General features: G+C 37.7%; 4 protein-coding genes across 8 annotated transcripts in view; 3 read left to right on the top strand and 1 right to left on the bottom strand.

The window, feature by feature from the left end:
* Positions 1-11,501, top strand: part of LOC133575750 (uncharacterized) — a 197,249-nt gene extending 185,748 nt beyond the window's left edge. Inside the window, exon 2 of the mRNA XM_072912183.1 lies at positions 9,659-11,501. Within this exon, the coding sequence (XP_072768284.1) occupies positions 9,934-10,767 (834 nt within the window). The 5' untranslated portion in view covers positions 9,659-9,933 and the 3' untranslated portion in view covers positions 10,768-11,501. The remainder of the gene's footprint in view (positions 1-9,658) is intronic.
* Positions 1-22,218, bottom strand: part of LOC133575760 (uncharacterized) — a 551,361-nt gene that overhangs the window by 204,917 nt on the left and 324,226 nt on the right. The window lies entirely within an intron of this gene.
* Positions 1-22,218, top strand: part of LOC133575681 (uncharacterized) — a 515,078-nt gene that overhangs the window by 319,322 nt on the left and 173,538 nt on the right. The window lies entirely within an intron of this gene.
* LOC133575689 (uncharacterized) overlaps positions 1-22,218 on the top strand; it is a 302,477-nt gene that overhangs the window by 230,073 nt on the left and 50,186 nt on the right. The window contains exon 1 of one of the 5 annotated variants that reach the window (XM_072912155.1): positions 1,622-1,779. The exons of the other annotated variants lie outside the window; for them this stretch is intronic. Within the exon in view, the coding sequence (XP_072768256.1) occupies positions 1,641-1,779 (139 nt within the window). The 5' untranslated portion in view covers positions 1,622-1,640. Of the gene's footprint in view, positions 1-1,621; positions 1,780-22,218 lie in introns of those variants that run through there. 5 annotated transcript variants of the gene reach the window in all.

Genomic DNA, 22,218 nt, shown 5'->3' with positions numbered 1-22,218 from the left:
TTTGATAGGAGCTCCTTTTAGCCCTGCCAATAGAATGCCCTTAAAGCAAATTATTTTATATGATGACGAAAACATAGTATGGATGTTTTAAAGTAATGTTGGAATGAGAATTTTTTTTTTTAAGTTATGGTTATGACTATACGAGGGCTGCAACTAACAACTAATTTGATAATCGATTAATCTTTCGATTATTACTTCGATTAATCGATTAATAATCGGATAAAAGAGTCAAACTACATTTCTATCCTTTCCAGTATTTTATTGGGAAAAAAACAGCATACTGGCACCATACTTATTTGGATTATTGTTTCTCAGCTGTTTGTACATGTTGCAGTTTATAAATAAAGGTTTATAAAATTAAAAAAAGTAGCCTCTGCGCATAGCATAGATCCAACGAATCGGTGACTAAATTAATCGCCAGCTATTTTTACAATCGATTTAATCGATTAGTTGTTGCAGCCCTAGACTATACCATTATTAGAGATGTCCGATAATGGCTTTTTTGCCGGTATTCCGATATTGTTCAACTCTTAATTACCGATACCGATATATACAGTCGTGGAATTAACACATTATTATGCCTAATTGTGTTGTGATGCCCCGCTGGATGCATTAAACAAGGTTTTCCAAATTAAATCAACTCAAGTTATGGAAGAAAATGCCAACATGGCACTGCCATATTTATTATTGAAGTCACAAAACAGCAGCTTGGAATTTGGGACATGCTCTCCCTGAGAGAGCATGAGGAGGTTGAGGTGGGCAGGGTTGAGGTGGGAGGGGTGGGCGTAGGGGTTAGCGGGGGTGTATATTGTAGCGTCCTGGAAGAGTTAGTGCTGCAAGGGGTTCTGGGTATTTGTTCCGTTGTGTTTATGTTGTGTTACGGTGCGGATGTTCTCCCGAAAAGTGTTTTGTCGTTCTTGTTTGGTGTGGGTTCACAGTGTGGCGCATATTGTAACAGTGTTAAAGTTGTTTATACGGCCACCCTCAGTGTGACCTGTATGGCTGTTGACCAAGTATGAATTGCATTCACTTGTGTGTGTGAAAAGCCGTAGATATTATGTGATTAGGCCGGCACGCAAAGGCGGTGCCTTTAAGGTTTATTGACGCTCTGTACTTCTCCCTACGTCCGTGTACACAGCGGCGTTTTAAAAAGTCATACATTTTATTTTTTGAAACCGGTACCGATAATTTCCGATATTACATTTTAAAGCATTTATCGGCCGATAATATCGGCAGTCCGATATTATCGGACATCTCTAACCATTATCATATAATATTTAAGGTTAGAGATAGGGCTTAGGTGTAATAGGCCCATATATATATATATATATATATATATATATATATATATATATATATATATATATATATATATATATATATATATATATATATATATATATATATATATATATATATATATATATATATATATATATATATGTACCGCTTTTGAAGTAATTTTAGTGGCTGGGACAAAATTAACTGTTTACCGTGTTTTTTTTAGTTGATTAGCTACACACTTTCAACACAACACACCCACAAAAAACACAAATAATCTCATTGTGTTAAAAACTATATCTGATCTTTCTTAATCGTATTTACTTATTTACCCAACAGAGGTCCAGCAGCCCCCCCACATGAAAGAGGAAGAGGAGGAACTGTGGATCCCTCAGGAGGAGGCTGATCTCAGCAAGTTTCCCCTGACTGTTGTCTCTGTGAAGACTGAAGAGCATGAAGACAAACCACCTGAGTCCTCACAGCTTCATCACAGTCCAAGTAAGCACATATCATTTTATTCTCAGGGCATTCAATCCATCACAACTGGACTGTTCACTTTGTCTTAGAAGACGTTTGTCCTCTCATCCAAGTAGGCTCCATCACTTCATGTTCAGTCTTAAATCTAACCATTTGAATTTGAGGCCTTAAAATTACTTAACTCCGATCAAAATGTCATAAAAAATATTACATATGTCGTTGAAAGGTATTAAAAATTCTGTTAACATTATTTTTATTTCAAATAAATGCTTAAACTCATTATCTGTACAGCCTTGTCAGAAATTATGGATGCGGTGCTGTGTAAGTTACAGTAGAGTTTATTTAGCAGCAGATATTACGAAAGCCCACAGCAAAGCAGATTTATTTGTGTAAGATGGTAAGTGAAGTTCAACCATTTGTGGCTGGAGAACAAATCATTTCATGCGTGATTGAAGCCAGTGAACAGAAACGTAGAAAATGTTTTCACCAACGTCACAACTCAAGCCATTTGTAGCGTTTGTAAACATTGTGGTGGGAGGGAATGGAAATATAATGTCAAAAATCCTGGACAAGTCCGTGCCAAATTATGCTGAAACGCCTGCAAAACTGTACATTATACGTTATACTTGGTATCGTTACTGCAGATATTTGTATCTATTTGTACCATGAATTGATTTAAGTGGACCCCGACTTAAACAAGTTGAAAAACTTATTGGGGTGTTACCATTTAGTGGTCAATTGTACGGAATATGTACTGTACTGTGCAATCTACTAATAAAAGCTTCAATCCATCAATCAATCGATCCGCCCACCTTTGTTTACTTTGAAGAGTCCTAGCTTGCGGTTAGCATATCCTCCTACGTTGTGCAGTGTAGCATGTTTAGCCATTCCTCGTCCTCCAGTGTTCATAACACTTGTAAGAAACATACTGAAGTTGTCGCCATGGAGTTAAAGATTACTGACTCCGAAGTGGCATTGTACTGTGGAAGGGACGTTATCTGCTAGCGAGGATGCTACATTTGGTTGAAGACGTGTTTGTTGGCTAGAATGTGTCATCAACATTTGTTACCACGATATGACGATTTGAAATGTGGACTCTTCAGACCGCAGAACACTTTCCCACTTTGCATCAGTCCATCTTAGATGAGCTCGGGCCCAGCAAAGCCAGCGGCGTTTCTGGGTGTTGTTGATAAATGGCTTTGGCTTTGCATAGTAGAGTTTTAACTTGCACTTACAGATGTAGGGACAAACTGTAGTTACTGACAGTGGTTTTCTGAAGTGTTCCTGTTCAGAATACAATGATTTGTAAATCTATACTAACCTATATTAAATTTAATACACTGCAAAGACAAGATACTTAAAGTTCGAACTGAGAAACTTTGTTATTTTTTTGCCAATATTAGCTCATTTGGAATTTGATGCCTGCAACATGTTTCAAAAAAGCTGGCACAAGTGGCAAAAAAGACGGAGAAAGTTGAGGAATGCTCATCAAACACTTATTTGGAACATCCCACAGCTGAACAGGCTAGTTGGCAACAGGTGGGTTCCATGATTGGGTATAAAAGCAGCTTCCATGAAATGCTCAGTCATTCACAAACAAGGATGGGGTGAGGGTCACCACTTTGTCAACAAATGCGTGAGCAAATTGTCAAACAGTTGAAGAACAACCTTTCTCAACGAGCTGTTGCAAGGAATTTAGGGATTTCACCATCTATGGTCCTTAATATCATCAAAAGGTTGAGAGAATCTGGAGAAATCACTGCACGTAAGCGATGATATTACAGACCTTTGATTCCTCAGGCGGTACTGCGTCAAAAAGCCACATCAGTGTGTAAAGGATATCACCACATGGGCTCAGGATCACTTCAGAAAACCACTGTTAGTAACTACAGTTGGTCGCTACATCTGTAAGTGCAAGTTAAAACTCTACTATGCAAAGCGAAAGCCATTTATCAACAACACCCAGAAACTTAGTCGTCTGTTACCAAGTCTGCCATGATTAGAACACACTCGCATTTGTATCCGGAAGTAGGAACACATTTGTTGCCAGAAGTCGGAAGTTCGATGCTTTGGAAACGTAATGCATAAAATTACCAAAATAGGGTAAATATTGAACATATTACATATTGTTATGAAGGTGCCTGTTACTACTTTATACATATATTTGCAGTGTGTATATTGTACATATTACATATTGTTATGAAGGTGTCTGTTACTACTTTATATATATACTTGCAGTGTGTATATTGTACATATTACATATTGTTATGAAGGTGTCCGTTACTACATTATATATATACTTGCAGTGTGTATATTGTACATATTGTTATGAAGGTGTCTGTTACTACATTATATCTTTATATACTGTGTATATATATATATACTTGCAGTGTGTATATTGTACATATTGTTATGAAGGTGTCTGTTACTACATTATATATTTATATACTGTGTATATATATATACTTGCAGTGTGTATATTGTGCATATTACATATTGTTATGAAGGTGTCCGTTACTACATTATACATATACTTGCAGTGTGTATATTGTACATATTACATATTGTTATGAAGGTGTCCGTTACTACATTATACATATACTTGCAGTGTGTATATTGTACATATTACATATTGTTATGAAAGTGTCTGTTACTACATTATGTATATACTTGCAGTGTGTATATTGTACATATTACATATTGTTTTGAAGGTGTCTGTTACTACATTATATATATACTTGCAGTGTGTATATTGTACATATTACATATTGTTATGAAGGTGTATGTTACTACATTATATATATATACTTGCATTGTGTATATTGTACATATTACATATTGTTTTGAAGGTGTCTGTTACTACATTATATATATACATGCAGTGTGTATATTGTACATATTACATATTGTTATGAAGGTGTCTGTTACTACATTATATATATACTTGCCGTGTGTATATTGTACATATTACATATTGTTATGAAGGTGTCTGTTACTACATTATATATATACATGCAGTGTGTATATTGTACATATTACATATTGTTATGAAGGTGTCTGTTACTACATTATATATATACTTGCAGTGTGTATATTGTACATATTACATATTGTTATGAAGGTGTATGTTACTACATTATATATATATATACTTGCAGTGTGTATATTGTACATATTACATATTGTTATGAAGGTGTCCGTTACTACATTGTATATATACTTGCAGCTTGTAAATAAAGCGTTGATGGATAGTTTTGAAGTTTTTTTTAGAAAACTTTAAAGGCTGGGTCAATAAAAACCGGTAGGAACTAAAGTGCAGGACTGTATAACTCAAATAAATAAGAAAATATAACAAATGTGCTATTTTAAAATGATAATTTGGTCCAGTAATAATTAATGCAGAGCATAAATTCCTTTCCATACTTAAAAAAATAATAATAACAGAGCAAACTAAATGTTACACAGACCACGCAACTTCCTGGCACTAAACTTGCAAATACTTGCTCTTCTCAGGTTTCTCTATGTTTACATGTTCACACTTTGCACTCTTTTGTTACACTTCATTAGGTATTTCTTACATAATCCTTATTTTTTCACCTTAAAGAGTGTTTTTCATGCTTGCTTTCTGCCTTGATAGCTGAGGGATTATAATCAGAGGAAGGTTACATTTGAAATGAAAATGTTAACATTTGTTATATTTTTCTCCTGGTCCATATTTTCCATAGGTCATAAGAACAATCAATTATTGATATCGACCAATATAAAAAAGTTATATTATGATACAGTTTTCAGCCATATTTCCCAGCCCTCGTTACACCACCATCCTGTTTTTGTTTGATTGTAATCGTGATCAAAAAATGTATCATTCAATGATAGTGAAAATGTGAAATATCAGTATCAGCATTGGTAAGAACAATACTGCCCCTGTAACTATTTGGTATTGGATCACCCAAAACTAGTGTAGAGAAGTAAACAACAGAAGTGATTATTACATTTTAACAGAAGTGTAGATACAACATGTTACAACAGAAAGTAACCAGATAATAACAGTAAATTAACAAGTTAATTAATAATAGTTTTGAGAAAATATTACAATTGGAAATAATGTAATATGTTACTACATATGTCAGCGACTAAACTACGAGCCTTTGTAACTCGTTTTAAAATAGTAATATTATCAAATCTATATTAAATGATACAGCGCAATATACAGTACATGCCAAATGTTTGGACACACCTCATTTCAATGCGTTTTCCTTATTTTCATGACTATTTACATTGTATATTGTCACTAAAGGCATCAAAACTATGACACCTGTGAAGAAGTGTCAAAAAATCTGGATTTTTTCTAAGTGTCACAAAATTGGGATTTTTTCTTAGTGTCACAGTGGGGATTTTTTTCTAAGAGTCACAAAGTCGGGATTTTTTCCAAGTGTCACAAAGTCGGGATTTTTTCCAAGTGTCACAACGTCGGGATTTTTTCTGTCACTTATTTAGTGTACCAGCAGTTGGAGGGGAAAAAGTTGGGATTTTTCCTAAGTGTCAAAAAATTGGGATTTTTTGTAAGTGTCACAAAATCTGGATTTTTTTGTCTAAGTGTCACAAAATTGGGATTTTTTGTTAGTGTCGCAGTGGGGATTTTTTTCTAAGTGTCACAAAATTGGGATTTTTCCTTAGTGTCACAGTGGGGATTTTTCTAAGAGTCACAAAATCGGGATTTTTTCCAAGTGTCACAAAATCGGGATTTTTTTCCAAGTGTCACAAAGTCAGGATTTTTTCTGTCACTTATTTAGTGTACCAGCAGTTGGAGGGAAAAAAGTTGGGATTTTTCCTAAGTGTCAAAAAGTTGGGATTTTTCCTAAGTGTCAAAAAGTTGGGATTTTTCCTAAGTGTCAAAAAGTTGGGATTTTTCCTAAATGTCACAAAATCTGGATTTTTTCCAAGTGTCAAAAAGTCTGTATTTTTTCCAAGTGTTGAAAAGTCTGGATTTTTTCCAAGTGTCAAAAAGTCTGGATTTTTTCCAAGTGTCAAAAAGTTTGGATTTTTTCCAAGTGTCAAAAAGTCTGGATTTTTTTCCAAGTGTCAAAAAGTCTGGATTTTTTCCAAGTGTCAAAAAGTCGGAATTTTTTCCGAGTGTCACAAAGTCGGAATTTTTTCCGAGTGTCACAAAATCCGGATTTTTTTTCCAAGTGTCAAAAAGTCTGGATTTTTTCCAAGTGTCAAAAAGTCTGGATTTTTTCCAAGTGTCAAAAAGTCTGGATTTTTTCCAAGTGTCAAAAAGTCTGGATTTTTCCAAGTGTCAAAAAGTCTGGATTTTTTCCAAGTGTCAAAAAGTCGGGATTTTTTCTAAGTGTCAAAAAGTCAGGATTTTTTATAAGTGTCATAACGTCTGGATTTGTTCTGTCACTTATTTAGTGTACCAGCAGTTGGAGGAAAAAAAGTTGGGATTTTTTCCAAGTGTCAAAAAGCATGGCTCATGTGATTGAGTTAGGCTGGAGGTATCTAAAGCATTTTTCCTAAGTGTCAAAAAGCATGGCTCATGTGATTGAGTTAGGCTGGAGGTATTTAAAGCATTTTTCCTAAGTGTCAAAAAGTCTGGATTTTTTTCTAAATGTCAAAAAGTCTGGATTTTTTCCAAGTGTCAAAAAGTCTGGATTTTTTCCAAGTGTCAAAAAGTCTGGATTTTTTCCAAGTGTCAAAAAGTCTGGATTTTTTTCCAAGGGTCAAAAAGTCTGGATTTTTTCCAAGGGTCAAAAAGTCTGGATTTTTTCCAAGGGTCACAAAATCGGGATTTTTTCCGAGTGTCACAAACTCGGGATTTCTTCCGAGTGTCACAAAGTCTGGATTTTTCCCGAGTGTCACAAAGTCGGGATTTTTCCCGAGTGTCACAAAGTCTGGGATTTTTCCCGAGTGTCACAAAGTCTGGATTTTTTCCGAGTGTCACAAAGTCTGGATTTTTTCCGAGTGTCACAAAATCGGGATTTTTTTCCGAGTGTCACAAAATCGGGATTTTTTTCCAGAGTGTCACAAATCGGGATTTTTTCCGAGTGTCACAAATCGGGATTTTTTCCGAGTGTCACAAATCGGGATTTTTTCCGAGTGTCACAAATCGGGATTTTTTTCCAAGTGTCAAAAAGTCAGGATTTTTTTGTAAGTGTCATAACGTCTGGATTTTTTCTGTCACTTATTTAGTGTACCAGCAGTTGGAGGGAAAAAAGTTGGGATTTTTTTCCAAGTGTCAAAAAGCATGGCTCATGTGATTGAGTTAGGCTGGAGGTATCTAAAGCATTTTTCCAAGTGTCAAAAAGTCTGCATTTTTTCCGAGTGTCAAAAAGTTTGGATTTTTTCCAAGTGTCAAAAAGTCTGGATTTTTTCCAAGTGTCAAAAAGTCTGGATTTTTTCCGAGTGTCAAAAAGTTTGGATTTTTTCCGAGTGTCACAAAGTCTGGATTTTTCCCGAGTGTCACAAAGTCTGGATTTTTCCCGAGTGTCACAAAGTCTGGGATTTTTCCCGAGTGTCACAAAGTCTGGGATTTTTCCCGAGTGTCACAAAGTCTGGATTTTTTCCGAGTGTCACAAAGTCTGGATTTTTTCCGAGTGTCACAAAATCGGGATTTTTTCCGAGTGTCACAAAATCGGGATTTTTTCCAGAGTGTCACAAATCAGGATTTTTTCCGAGTGTCACAAATCGGGATTTTTTCCGAGTGTCACAAATCGGGATTTTTTACGAGTGTCACAAATCGGGATTTTTTTCCAAGTGTCAAAAAGTCAGGATTTTTTTGTAAGTGTCATAACGTCTGGATTTTTTCTGTCACTCATTTAGTGTACCAGCAGTTGGAGGGAAAAAAGTTGGGATTTTTTTCCAAGTGTCAAAAAGCATGGCTCATGTGATTGAGTTAGGCTGGAGGTATCTAAAGCATTTTTCCAAGTGTCAAAAAGTCTGTATTTTTTCCGAGTGTCAAAAAGTTTGGATTTTTTCCAAGTGTCAAAAAGTCTGGATTTTTTCCAAGTGTCAAAAAGTCTGGATTTTTTCCAAGTGTCAAAAAGTTTGGATTTTTTCCGAGTGTCACAAAGTCTGGATTTTTTCCGAGTGTCACAAAGTCTGGATTTTTTCCGAGTGTCACAAAGTCTGGATTTTTTCCGAGTGTCATAAAATCGGGATTTTTTCCGAGTGTCAAAAAGTCGTTTTTTTTCCCCTAAGTGTCAAAAAGTCTGGATTTTTCCTCCAAAAAGTCTGGATTTTTTCCAAGTGTCAAAAAGAATGGATTTTTTCCGAGTGTCAAAAAGAATGGATTTTTTCCGAGTGTCACAAAGTCGGGATTTTTTCTGAGTGTCACAAAATCGTGATTTTTTTCCAAGTGTCAAAAAGTCTGGATTTTTTCCGAGTGTCAAAAAGTCTGGATTTTTTCCGAGTGTCACAAAGTCGCGATTTTTTCCGAGGGTCATAAAATCGGGATTTTTTTCCAAGTGTCGTTAAGTCTGGTTTTCTGCTGTCACTTGGGGAAGGTGTGGCGCGGTTGGGAGAGTGGCCGTGCCAGCAACTCGAGGGTTCCTGGTTCAATCCCCACCTTCTACCAACCTCGTCACGTCTGTTGTGTCCTTGAGCAAGACACTTCCCCCCTTGCACCTGATGTGTCGTAGTTAGGGCTTTGCATGGCAGCTCCCGCCATCAGTGTGTGAATGTGTGTATGAATGGGTGAATGTGGAAATAGTGTCAAAGTGCTTTGAGTACCTTGAAGGTAGAAAAGCACTATACAAGTATAACCCATTTACTTATTTAGGGTACTAGCAGTTGGAGGGAAAAAGTTTGGATTTTTTCCAAGTGTCAAAAAGCATGTCTCATGTGACTGAGTAATGCTGGAGGTATCTAAAGCATGTGTTTGTCTTCTTGTGTCCTGCAGGCGTCTGTGAAGAACATCTTCTACTAGGGCAAAAGGAGTGGAGTTTAACAATAGAGCAGGCGGACCCAAAAGAAGGGAAGGAGGAGGCGCCAGAGCCCCCCCACTTTAAAGAGGAAAAGAAAGAACACAGCATCAGTCAGGAGGGAGAGAAGCTTGACTGGTTGGAGGAGTTCCCAGTGATTAGTGTCTTTGTGAAGGGTGAAGATGATGAGGTCAAAGGTGAAAGTGAGGAGAAGAGAGAGGCGGAGCCTCCAAGCAGCAGCTCAACACAACACATGACAACAGAAGCTGATGGAGACCACTGTGGAGGATCACAAGCAGACAAGCTCTTAGCTCCACTATCAGATGGTGAGGACACAACGTCACACTCTCCTGACACTGATGATGAAGACTCTAAAGAAGATAAGACATGTCACACTGACAACAAACGCTTTCAATGTTCTCACTGTGACAAAACTTTTAATGACCGTAGTAATTTTAGAAGACACATTAGAAGTCACACTGGAGAAAAAAAAATGTCTTGTTCAATATGTGGTAAAGGTTTTGGACAAAGTCACAACTTGAAGTTACACATGAGTGTACACACTGGAGAAAAACCTTTTTCCTGCTCAGAATGTGGTAAAAGTTTTGCACGAAAAGGTAGGTTGAATCAGCACATGCGAATCCACACGGAAGAAGAACATTGTACCTGTTCAATATGTGGTAAAGGTTTTAGACGAAGTCCATCTTTGAAAAGACACATAATATCACACACTGGTAAAAACCGTTTTACCTGTTCAGTCTGCGGTAAAGGTTTTGTACAAAGTCAAAATTTGAAAATACACATAAGAACGCACACCGGAGAAAAACCTTTTATCTGTTCAATCTGCGGTAAAGGCTGTGTAACAAGTCAGCATTTGAAATTACACGTAAGAACGCACACTGGTGAAAAACCATATTCCTGTTTGTTCTGCAACAAAAGCTTTTGTGATCGATCATACCTTCTAGTACACTTGAGAATACACACAGGAGAGAAAGTGTTGAGTTGCAGTGTGTGTGGTGAAAGATTCTCTTATAAGTACCAGTGTGAGAAACACAGGTGTGCTGGTGAGAACAGCAGCAGCAAATGAAACTGCAGGGTTTGAAATAAACTTAAAACTTGTTAACTTTGACTTTCTAACATCAGCACATATAACATGTGTGACATCCATTGGCGTTGTTAGGCCTATTTTAGGGGGCTCAAGCCCCTCTAAAATATTCTTAAGCCCCCCTAAATAATTTGGTGTTATATATATATATATATAAATGATATATATATATATTTTTTTACAAATACATGCCGACATATTCATTATAAAGAGGCCCGAATATGAGTTTAAATAAATAATCATAGAACCTGTCATTATTCACTCAGTTTCGCCTCACTTCATAGCATATCTTTAGTGTGTCGGTATCCAATCCATTCAACTTGTTCATATAGAAAATGCCCACATCACTCAAAATCCAGTCCGCATTTTCTCCGCGACCTTGCTTGCGGTCCTTGGACTTGTTCATATAGAAAATGCCCACATCACTCAAAATCCAGTCCGCATTTTCTATGCGACCTTGCTTGCGGTCCTTGGACTTGTTCATATAGAAAATGCCCACATCACTCAAAATCCAGTCCGCATTTTCTCCGCGACCTTGCTTGCGGTCCTGCAGGTGTACGAAGCACATTAGCACACAGCACTGCAGAACAAGAACGTGAACGGATGCAAAATGGACATAAGAAACGTTTTCAAGAAAGTAAGTATTCATCACTGCTTGTAGTAAAATGTATTAGCTCCACTTTACACCAGGTCTGTGTTTGACAAAAAGTTGACATTCCCGCTACTTAGTTAGCTAGTTAGCCTGAAATGCATCATTAAGGTCCTGATTATTTATAAAGTTAAATGTGCACTCTTTTTTACCATTTGCTATCTTTGGGGTTACTTCCTTCTGGAGCATCAGCTGTGTTTCTCACTTTACACATGGAGGAGAACAGGAGCTGAGCTCATTCACATATGACTATCATCAGTAGATAATAATAATAATCATCATGCAAGTAATTGTTTCTTGTTGATGCTGTAAATAAAATGTCACTGTGCAAACCCATGTTTGTTGTTGTACTGAACACAGATTGAAAATAAACCCACTGAAATAATAATAACAATGAATCATTTCTAAGTTTTGTGCTCGTGCCCTACGTTCGCTCGCATCCTGTGCATCTCCTGGGGGCTAAGCCCCCCCTGTCCTTAAAAGCTAGACATCATTGTTGTGTTTGTGTAGCAATCTTGTTAAAATGCTTCTACATTTATCGATAAGGTTTTAGTGCTTTTTCCAGTCAAGTACATGCATTATTATGCAATAATGTGTACTTTTTATTTAAAAATGAACAGAGCAATTTGACTGAAAAGGTGAGAGTAACACGACAAAACATATGTTAAAGTTAAAGTTAAAGTACCAATGATTGTCACACACACACTAGGTGTGGCGAAATTATTCTCTGCATTTGACCCATCACCCTTGATCACCCCCTGGGAGGTGAGGGGAGCAGTGGGCAGCAGCGGTGGCCGCGCCCGGGAATCATTTTGGTGATTTAACCCCCAATTCCAACCCTTGATGCTGAGTGCCAAGCAGGGAGGTAATGGGTCCCATTTTTATAGTCTTTGGTATGACTCGGTCGGGGTTTGAACTCACAACCTACCGATCTCAGGACGGACACTCTAACCACTAGGCCACTGAGTAGGTTACATACAATAAACATTTTGTCTATCACTTTTATACTTATTCATTAGTGTTTTTATATACGTTTTTGAAGTAATATTGAAGGAACAATTTCCCTTGTGGATCATTAAAGGCTGTCTAAGTCTAATGAAGTGTTACATATTTTAGTTTCTAATAGTAAATGATTCCATAGATGAACTCATTTATATGATGTACATATTTATTTTACATTTATTCATGCTTTTGAGTACACATAATAGATCATATTTACTGGTTCACATCTGAAATGACTTCTGGAAGCTTATTATTATTTACTTTATACATCATTTGAACAGTTGCGTTTTATACAAGATAATAGACTTTTAAAATGTGTGACTTCATGATCAATTTGTTGGGTCTCGATAATCCATTTTATTAAATTATCTTTATTACTCTCTTCTGTAATATGATGATTGTTTTGTGATTGTTTTATATGTAAGTCCCCAGACCTTTATGCAATAAGCAATGCATGCTTTAAAAGTTGGTACAGAAAATGGTATTGACCCATTTAATGTCGGTCATTTTCTGATTTTTGTGTTGTTTTCGGCTTAATTTACCATTCATAAAAATTCCTAAAAATGTGGTCTCTATAATCCATTTTATTAAATTATCTTTGTTACTCTCTTCTGTAATATGAGGATTTTTTTTGTGATTGTTTTATATGTAAGTCCCCAGACCCAGGGCCGGCCCGTGGCATAGGCCGTATAGGCAAATGCTAAGGGCGCTGTCCATCAGGGGGCGCCACGCCAGTGCCACAAATGTTGGAAAAAAAAAAAAAAAAAGTTGGTACTATTATTTCTAAATACAAAAAATAATCCCACGTTAATTAAAATGCAAAGTAAAGCCTATTTAATAGAAATATTATTTGTTACAACATTACGCCCCCCCCCCCCCCCCCCCCTCCTCCCCCCGCATGGTGCGCCCCCTCCCTTCCCGTATCATGACTCTTTTTGGATGTCACCACATCAAAAAATCAACACAAGATGTCAAAACGGCCAAAACTGTCAGGTGCCCAGGGAAGAAAAAAGAGAAAAGAAGAGGAGGAGAAACGAGAAAATACAGAGGTAGCAGGTAGGTATTAGCCTACGTGAAATTATTTGTCTGTTACAGAATGTGATAGTAACCTGGCTTTTTAGCATTAAGCTAATGTTACATGATTCGGCAATTGCTAATCAATAAATAGCTAGTTCTGTTTTAACGTCGGGTTAATATTGTGGAGGGGGCTAAATTGTTATGGAAAATAATAATGTAACGTTAGGTAATTACAGTACTCCCGCCTTACATTCCTCAGGGACATTTCTTTCTTTCTTTAGTTTATTTGGAACATGAGCACACTTACAGCATAATACATCACACAATTTCATATCATTTCATTTTACATCATGCCCGAAAAGGAGTAGGAAGAAGCAAAGCTTATTTAATCCTACCCCTTTCCCACTTCAAAGCGTTTACAAATATATAGAATCATTTACTGACCTTTTTATATAATAAAATAACATCTATGAATTAGTATACAACAGTTTTGTAATTAATTAATTAATTCAGTCATTATTAACATACTGAGATGAAGAATCTCTTATTTTCAATAAGGTTGAAAGTATTTCTCATAATTCTTCTTCTTTGTACTCTGTAAGCACTATTATTTTGAACAACCTCTTAAACTGGATCATATCAGTACAATTTTTAACTTCTTTACTTAATCCATTCCATCATTTAATTCCACATACTGATATGCTAAAAGTTCTAAGTGTTGTACGTGCATATAAATGTTTGTATTAGATCTTTTAAGCAGGTGTTTTTTGTTTACATTGTTATTGCCTTCTGGTTAGCTAATGTTTGCCCTGCAGGTAATAGTCACTTTTCCCACCCCTTTATATATTAGGTATAGTTGTAAGTAAAAAAAAAAAAAGGTCAAAGACAAAGCTATTCGGGTTCTTGTGAGTATATACACTTCACTGCCGATGTGGGGGGGCGCCACCTAAAATCTTGCCTAGGGCGCCAGATTGGTTAGGGCCGGGCCTGCCCAGACCTTTATGCAATAAGCAATGTATGCTTTAAAAGTTGGGACAGAAAATGGTATTGACCCATTTAATGTCGCAGTCATTTTCTGATTTTTATGTTGTTTTCGGCTTAATTTACCATTCATAAAAATTCCTAAAAATGTGGTCTCTATAATCCATTTTATTAAATTATCTTTATTACTCTCTTTTGTAATATGATGATTGTTTTGTGATTGTTTTATATGTAAGTCACCAGACCTTTATGCAATAAGCAATGCATGCTTTAAAAGTTGGGACAGAAAATGGTATTGACCCATTTAATGTCGCAGTCATTTTCTGATTTTTATGTTGTTTTCGGCTTAATTTACCATTCATAAAAATTCCTAAAAATGTGGTCTCTATAATCCATTTTATTAAATTATCTTTATTACTCTCTTCTGTAATATGATGATTTTTTTGTGATTGTTTTATATGTAAGTCCCCAGACCTTTATGCAATAAGCAATGTATGATTTAAAAGTTGGTACAGAAAATGGTATTGTTCCATTTAATGTTGCTGTAATTTTCTGATTTTTATGTTGTTTTCAGCTTAATTTACTATTCATAAAAAAAGCAGAAGCTTTTTCTATGATTCACAAAATGAGATGAATAATCTATCATTTTCAATAAGGTTCAAGACGTTTCTTATAATTCTTCTTTGTGTTTTGTAAACACTCTTAAAGTGGATCATGTTAGTACATTATTTGATTTATTTACTTAATCCATTCCATCATTGAATTCCACATACTGATATGCTAAAGGTTTTTAGTGTTGTACGTACATGAAGATGTTTTAAGTTAGATTTTCCTCTAAGGTTATATTTCTTCTTTTTTGTTAAGAAGAAATGTTGTAGGTTATAGTTTGCTTTGTACATTAATTTCAGCTGTTTGAAAAAGTCATTGAATTTCAATATTTTTGATTCAATAAATTAAGCGTTTGTACAAACCCCGTTTCCATATGAGTTGGGAAATTGTGTTAGATGTAAATATAAACGGAATACAATGATTTGCAAATCCTTTTCAACCCATATTCAGTTGAATATGCTACAAAGACAACATATTTGATGTTCAAACTCATAAACCTTTTTTTTTTTGCAAATAATAATTAACTTAAAATTGCATGGCTGCAACACGTGCCAAAGTAGTTGGGAAAGGGCATGTTCACCACTGTGTTACGTGGCCTTTCCTTTTAACAACACTCAGTGAACGTTTGGGAACTGAGGAGACACATTTTTGAAGCTTCTCAGGTGGAATTCTTTCCCATTCTTGCTTGATGTACAGCTTAAGTTGTTCAACAGTCCGGGGGTCTCCGTTGTGCTATTTTAGGCTTCTTATTGTGCCACACATTTTCAATGGGAGACAGGTCTGGACTACAGGCAGGCCAGTCTAGTACCCGCACTCTTTTACTATGAAGCCACGTTGATGTAACACGTGGCTTGGCATTGTCTTGCTGAAATAAGCAGGGGCGTCCATGGTAACGTTGCTTGGATGGCAACATATGTTGCTCCAAAACCTGTATGTACCTTTTAGCATTAATGGCGCCTTCACAGATGTGTAAGTTGCCCATGTCTTGGGCACTAATACACCCCCATACCATCACACATGCTGGCTTTTCAACTTTGCGCCTATAACAATCCGGATGGTTCTTTTCCTCTTTGGTCCGGAGGACACGACGTCCACAGTTTCCAAAAACAATTTGAAATGTGGACTCGTCAGACCACAGAACACTTTTCCACTTTGTATCAGTCCATCTTAGATGAGCTCAGGCCCAACGAAGCCGACGGCGTTTCTGGGTGTTGTTGATAAACGGTTTTCGCCTTGCATAGGAGAGTTTTAACTTGCACTTACAGATGTAGCGACCAACTGTAGTTACTGACAGTGGGTTTCTGAAGTGTTCCTGAGCCCATGTGGTGATATCCTTTACACACTGATGTCGCTTGTTGATGCAGTACAGCCTGAGGGATCGAAGGTCACGGGCTTAGCTGCTTACGTTTATATTATTATTGTTTTATTATTATATATATGGTATATACAGGTAAAAGCCAGTAAATTAGAATATTTTGAAAAACTTGATTCATTTCAGTAATTGCATTCAAAAGGTGTAACTTGTACATTATATTTATTCATTGCACACAGACTGATGCATTCAAATGTTTATTTCATTTAATTTTGATGATTTGAAGTGGCAACAAATGAAAATCCAAAATTCCGTGTGTCACAAAATTAGAATATTACTTAAGGCTAATACAAAAAAGGGATTTTTAGAAATGTTGGCCAACTGAAAAGTATGAAAATGAAAAATATGAGCATGTACAATACTCAATACTTGGTTGGAGCTCCTTTTGCCTCAATTACTGCGTTAATGCGGCGTGGCATGGAGTCGATGAGTTTCTGGCACTGCTCAGGTGTTATGAGAGCCCAGGTTGCTCTGATAGTGGCCTTCAACTCTTCTGCGTTTTTGGGTCTGGCATTCTGCATCTTCCTTTTCACAATACCCCACAGATTTTCTATGGGGCTAAGGTCAGGGGAGTTGGCGGGCCAATTTAGAACAGAAATACCATGGTCCGTAAACCAGGAACGGGTAGATTTTGCGCTGTGTGCAGGCGCCAAGTCCTGTTGGAACTTGAAATCTCCATCTCCATAGAGCAGGTCAGCAGCAGGAAGCATGAAGTGCTCTAAAACTTGCTGGTAGACGGCTGCGTTGACCCTGGATCTCAGGAAACAGATTGGACCGACACCAGCAGATGACATGGCACCCCAAACCATCACTGATGGTGGAAACTTTACACTAGACTTCAGGCAACGTGGATCCTGTGCCTCTCCTGTCTTCCTCCAGACTCTGGGACCTCGATTTCCAAAGGAAATGCAAAATTTGCATGGTTGGGTGATGGTTTGGGGTGCCATGTCATCTGCTGGTGTCGGTCCACTCTGTTTCCTGAGATCCAGGGTCAATGCAGCCGTCTACCAGCAAGTTTTAGAGCACTTCATGCTTCCTGCTGCTGACCTGCTCTATGGAGATGGAGATTTCAAGTTCCAACAGGACTTGGCGCCTGCACACAGCGCAAAATCTACCCGTGCCTCGTTTACGGACCATGGTATTTCTGTTCTAAATTGGCCCGCCAACTCCCCTGACCTTAGCCCCATAGAAAATCTGTGGGGTATTGTGAAAAGGAAGATGCAGAATGCCAGACCCAAAAACGCAGAAGAGTTGAAGGCCACTATCAGAGCAACCTGGGCTCTCATAACACCTGAGCAGTGCCAGAAACTCATCGACTCCATGCCACGCCGCATTAACGCAGTAATTGAGGCAAAAGGAGCTCCAACCAAGTATTGAGTATTGTACATGCTCATATTTTTCATTTTCATACTTTTCAGTTGGCCAACATTTCTAAAAATCCCTTTTTTGTATTAGCCTTAAGTAATATTCTAATTTTGTGACACACGGAATTTTGGATTTTCATTTGTTTCCACTTCAAATCATCAAAATTAAATGAAATAAACATTTGAATGCATCAGTCTGTGTGCAATGAATAAATATAATGTACAAGTTACACATTTTGAATGCAATTACTGAAATAAATCAAGTTTTTCAAAATATTCTAATTTACTGGCTTTTACCTGTATATTGTTGCGTGTGACCAGCTCTTCCTCCAATGGGGAATTCAAATTGCTAGTCTCTTCCAGGTTCTTTGAATGACACATAAGCTGAAGTTTAAATTGATCACCAGGCAGTAGTTGGTATTTTGTGGTTTATTCTCAAATAGTTGACAATAATGAGACCATTATGCGTGGCTCCACCAGGTCTGCCCCAGCATTACCCCCAGACGTTCTGTTCTACCCCCCTCTTCCCCTCCCTCCTCCCCCCCCTGTTGTCTGCTAGCCCAGCACCGCTCTGTGCCCCTTATCTCAAGAATGTTATGGGAATCTCAAGCAGAGAGAACATTCAACGCTCTGACTCTCTCAGCAAGGACACTCGTAATGCAAGCACTTTGAACTAGACGAAATATTAGCTGAATAAAATAAGACTATAGGAGATACAAAATAAGTAACTCTAAATAATGGATATATGTAATTATCTGCCTCCGTCAATATGTATAATAAATCTTTGGACATTCCAGCCCCCTGGTGTCAGTTGCCGTCACCTCCCTCTGCACACCCATAACAGACTGGAAAACAACTGCTTTAAGTCAAATGTTGGCGTTGAGCTAGACAAGTAGTCTTTTCTCAAGGATAGGGTTATCATGTTTGCATTCCGAAGTCCCAATTAGGGCCTCTTTCCTACAAGAAGTAATTCAATCTACCTGCGAATGTCAAACGTAGGGGCCTAATCTTATTACGTGCTGAAACTGAAATACCACTATTTACTTAAACTTGGTGGTTTGCTTTCTCCAAGGTGAATATAAACATTCACCATAAGTAGTACATAATATGAGTTAATTTATCCACTTCACCTACCAGAATGGTGAACAGCTTGGGGGAATATTTACGTTTAAGATTCTCGTTTAGGAAAACTAAAGTCAGGAATTTTACAAAGAGGAAGCTCCAAATTAAACTATATGAAGAAAATAAGAAGAGTATTTAAATATTAAGGAATATGGTTTGATAAATATATCAACTAGAGATGTCCGATAATATCGGACTGTCGATATTATCGGCCGATAAATGCTTTAAAATGTAATATCGGAAATTATCGGTACCGGTTTCAAAAAGTAAAATGTATGACTTTTTAAAACGCCGCTGTGTACACGGACGTAGGGAGAAGTACAGAGCGCCAATAAACCTTAAAGGCACTGCCTTTGCGTGACGGCCCAGTCACATAATATCTATGGCTTTTCACACACACAAGTGAATGCTCAGCATACTTGGTCAACAGCCATACAGGTCACACTGAGGGTGGCCGTATAAACAACTTTAACACTGTTACAAATATGCGCCACACTGTGAACCCACACCAAACAAGAATGACAAACACATTTCGGGAGAACATCCGTACCGTAACACAACATAAACACAACAGAACAAATACCCAGAAGCCCTTGCAGCACTAACTCTTCCGGGACGCTACAATATACACCCCCCCCCCCCCCCCCCGCTACCCCCCTCCCCCCTATCCCATGTTGGCATTTTTTCCCATAACTTGAGTTGATTTATTTTGGAAAACCTTGTTACATTGTTTAATGCATCCAGCGGGGCATCACAACAAAATTAGGCATAATAATGTGTTAATTCCACGACTGTATATATCGGTATCGGTTGATATCGGAATCGGTAATTAAGAGTTGGACAATATCGGAATATCGGATATCGGCAAAAAAGCCATTATCGGACATCTCTAATATTAACTGGTCAACCCGCATCAGCAAAATAGTGGCGAAAAGTAAAAAGGTGTTAAATATAATGAGGGCTTTGAGGGGTAAAGATTGGGGGGCTGATAGACAGGCAATGAAATCAATATATATCACTTTAATTCCATCTATTATTGATTATGGATGCATCATTTATCAGTCTGCTTCAAAAACATGGCTTGGTAAAATAGACAGGATCCAGTCACAGGCACTAAGGTTATGTTGTGGAACTACTAAATCAACCCCAGTTGCAACATTACAAGTAGAAATGAATGGAACAACTTTTAGACATGAGAAGAGATCAACTGTCAGCAGTTTATTGGGCAAACTTAAAGGGGAACATTATCACAATTTCAGAAGGGTTAAAACCATTAAAAATCAGTTCCCAGTGGCTTATTTTATTTTTCGAAGTTTTTTTCAAAATTTTACCCATCACGCAATATCCCTAAAAAAAAGCTTCAAAGTGCCTGATTTTAACCATCGTTATATACACCCGTCCATTTTCCTGTGACGTCACACAGTGAAGCCAACACAAACAAACATGGCGCATAGAACAGCAAGCTATAGCGACATTAGCTTGGATTCAGACTCGGATTTCAGCGGCTTAAGCGATTCAACAGATTACGAATGTATTGAAACGGATGGTTGTATTGTGGAGAAAGGTAGCGAAAACGAAATTGAAGAAGAAACTGAAGCTATTGAGCCATATCGGTTTGAACCGTATGCAAGCGAAACCGACGAAAACGACACGACAGCCAGCGACACGGGAGAAAGCAAGGACGAATTCGGCGATCGCCTTCTAACCAACGATTGGTATGTGTTTGTTTGGCATTAAAGGAAACTAACAACTATGAACTAGGTTTACAGCATATGAAATACATTTGGCAACAACATGCACTTTGAGAGTGCAGACAGCCCAATTTTCATCAATTAATATATTCTGTAGACATACCCTCATCCGCTTTCTTTTCCTGAAAGCTGATCTGTCCAGTTTTGGAGTTGATGTCTGCAGGCCAGGGAAGCTAGGGTCGATATTCTTCTCTTGATCATCTTCGGTGGCATAAGGGACGGTGTGAGCCAAGACATCCAGGGGGTTTAGCTCGCTTGTCTGCGGGAACAAACTGCCGCCATTGCTTGCCGTGCTAGCGAGGTCCTTTGTCCCTGAATTGCTCACACACTCCGGCAGATTCAATGGGGGTCTGGCGGCAGATTTCTTTGACTTTATCATTGGAAATGCATCTGCTTTGAGTGTCGCAGGATATCCACACATTTTTGCCATCTCTGTCGTAGCATAGCTTTCGTCGGTAAAGTGTGCGGAACAAACGTCCAATTTCTTGCCACTTTCGCATCTTTGGGCCACTGGTGCAACTTGAATCCGTCCCTGTTCGTGTTGTTACACCCTCCGACTGTCACGATTTGGACTATGGAGTTTTTGTTTTCCCAAGATGCAAGTGAATTTGGATCGGACATGGCTTGAAGGTGGGTACATGATTTATTTATTACTATCAAAAAAAGAACAAACAAAAAGCGCGCACAATGGCGGAGGTAAAACAAACTTGGCGAATGAAAACAAAACTTGCACAAAGGCAGAAACTGAACACGAAATAAAAAAACACTTACTGTGGCATGGGACCGTGAACAGGGCTTGAAACGAGAGGATAGCAGGGTTAGAAAAGATATGACACCAGGACGAACAACAGAAAATGAAAAGCTTAAATAACACAGACATGATTAACAACAGGTGCGTGACTCTAAACAGGTGCGTGACATGACAGGTGAAACTAATGGGTAACTATGGTGACAAAACAAAACAAAAGTGCACAAAAAGTCCAAAAACAAAACCGAACATGACTAAAACAAAACATGATCACACAGACATGACACAGACAACACACCGATGAGGCATGATGTCTCCAAGGTACGGAAAACAGTCGAAAAAACGGAAAATAACAGAGCTGATTTGACTCGGTGTTTGTAATTTGTTTGAGAAAATGGCGGATTGCTTCCCGATGTGACGTCACGTTGTGACGTCATCGCTCCGAGAGCGAATAATAGAAAGGCGTTTAATTCGCCAAAATTCACCCATTTAGAGTTCGGAAATCGGTTAAAAAAATATATGGTCTTTTTTCTGCAACATCAAGGTATATATTGACGCTTACATAGGTCTGGTGATAATGTTCCCCTTTAAAAGGGTCCAAGCAAGGACATCCAACTCACCAAGTGCTACTAAACTGCCAAGAAAAAGAGAAGAAAAAGGTGAATAGTTTCGGGTGGATGATAGGACACGTGTGACATAAGAAGGAAGAAGACAATATCCCAGACAATGGAGTTACAAAATCAACTATTGAACAGAATTCTTCGTCATTCTTCCTCTCAGCCACAAATGAGCAGGAAGTGACAAACATTATGCGGAAG

The sequence above is a fragment of the Nerophis lumbriciformis genome, linkage group LG33 (assembly GCF_033978685.3).
Source record: "Nerophis lumbriciformis linkage group LG33, RoL_Nlum_v2.1, whole genome shotgun sequence".
NCBI classification, from domain to species: Eukaryota; Metazoa; Chordata; class Actinopteri; order Syngnathiformes; family Syngnathidae; genus Nerophis; species Nerophis lumbriciformis.
Note: the sequence above shows the minus strand (reverse complement) of the source record. Positions and strands in the feature narration are given on the sequence as shown.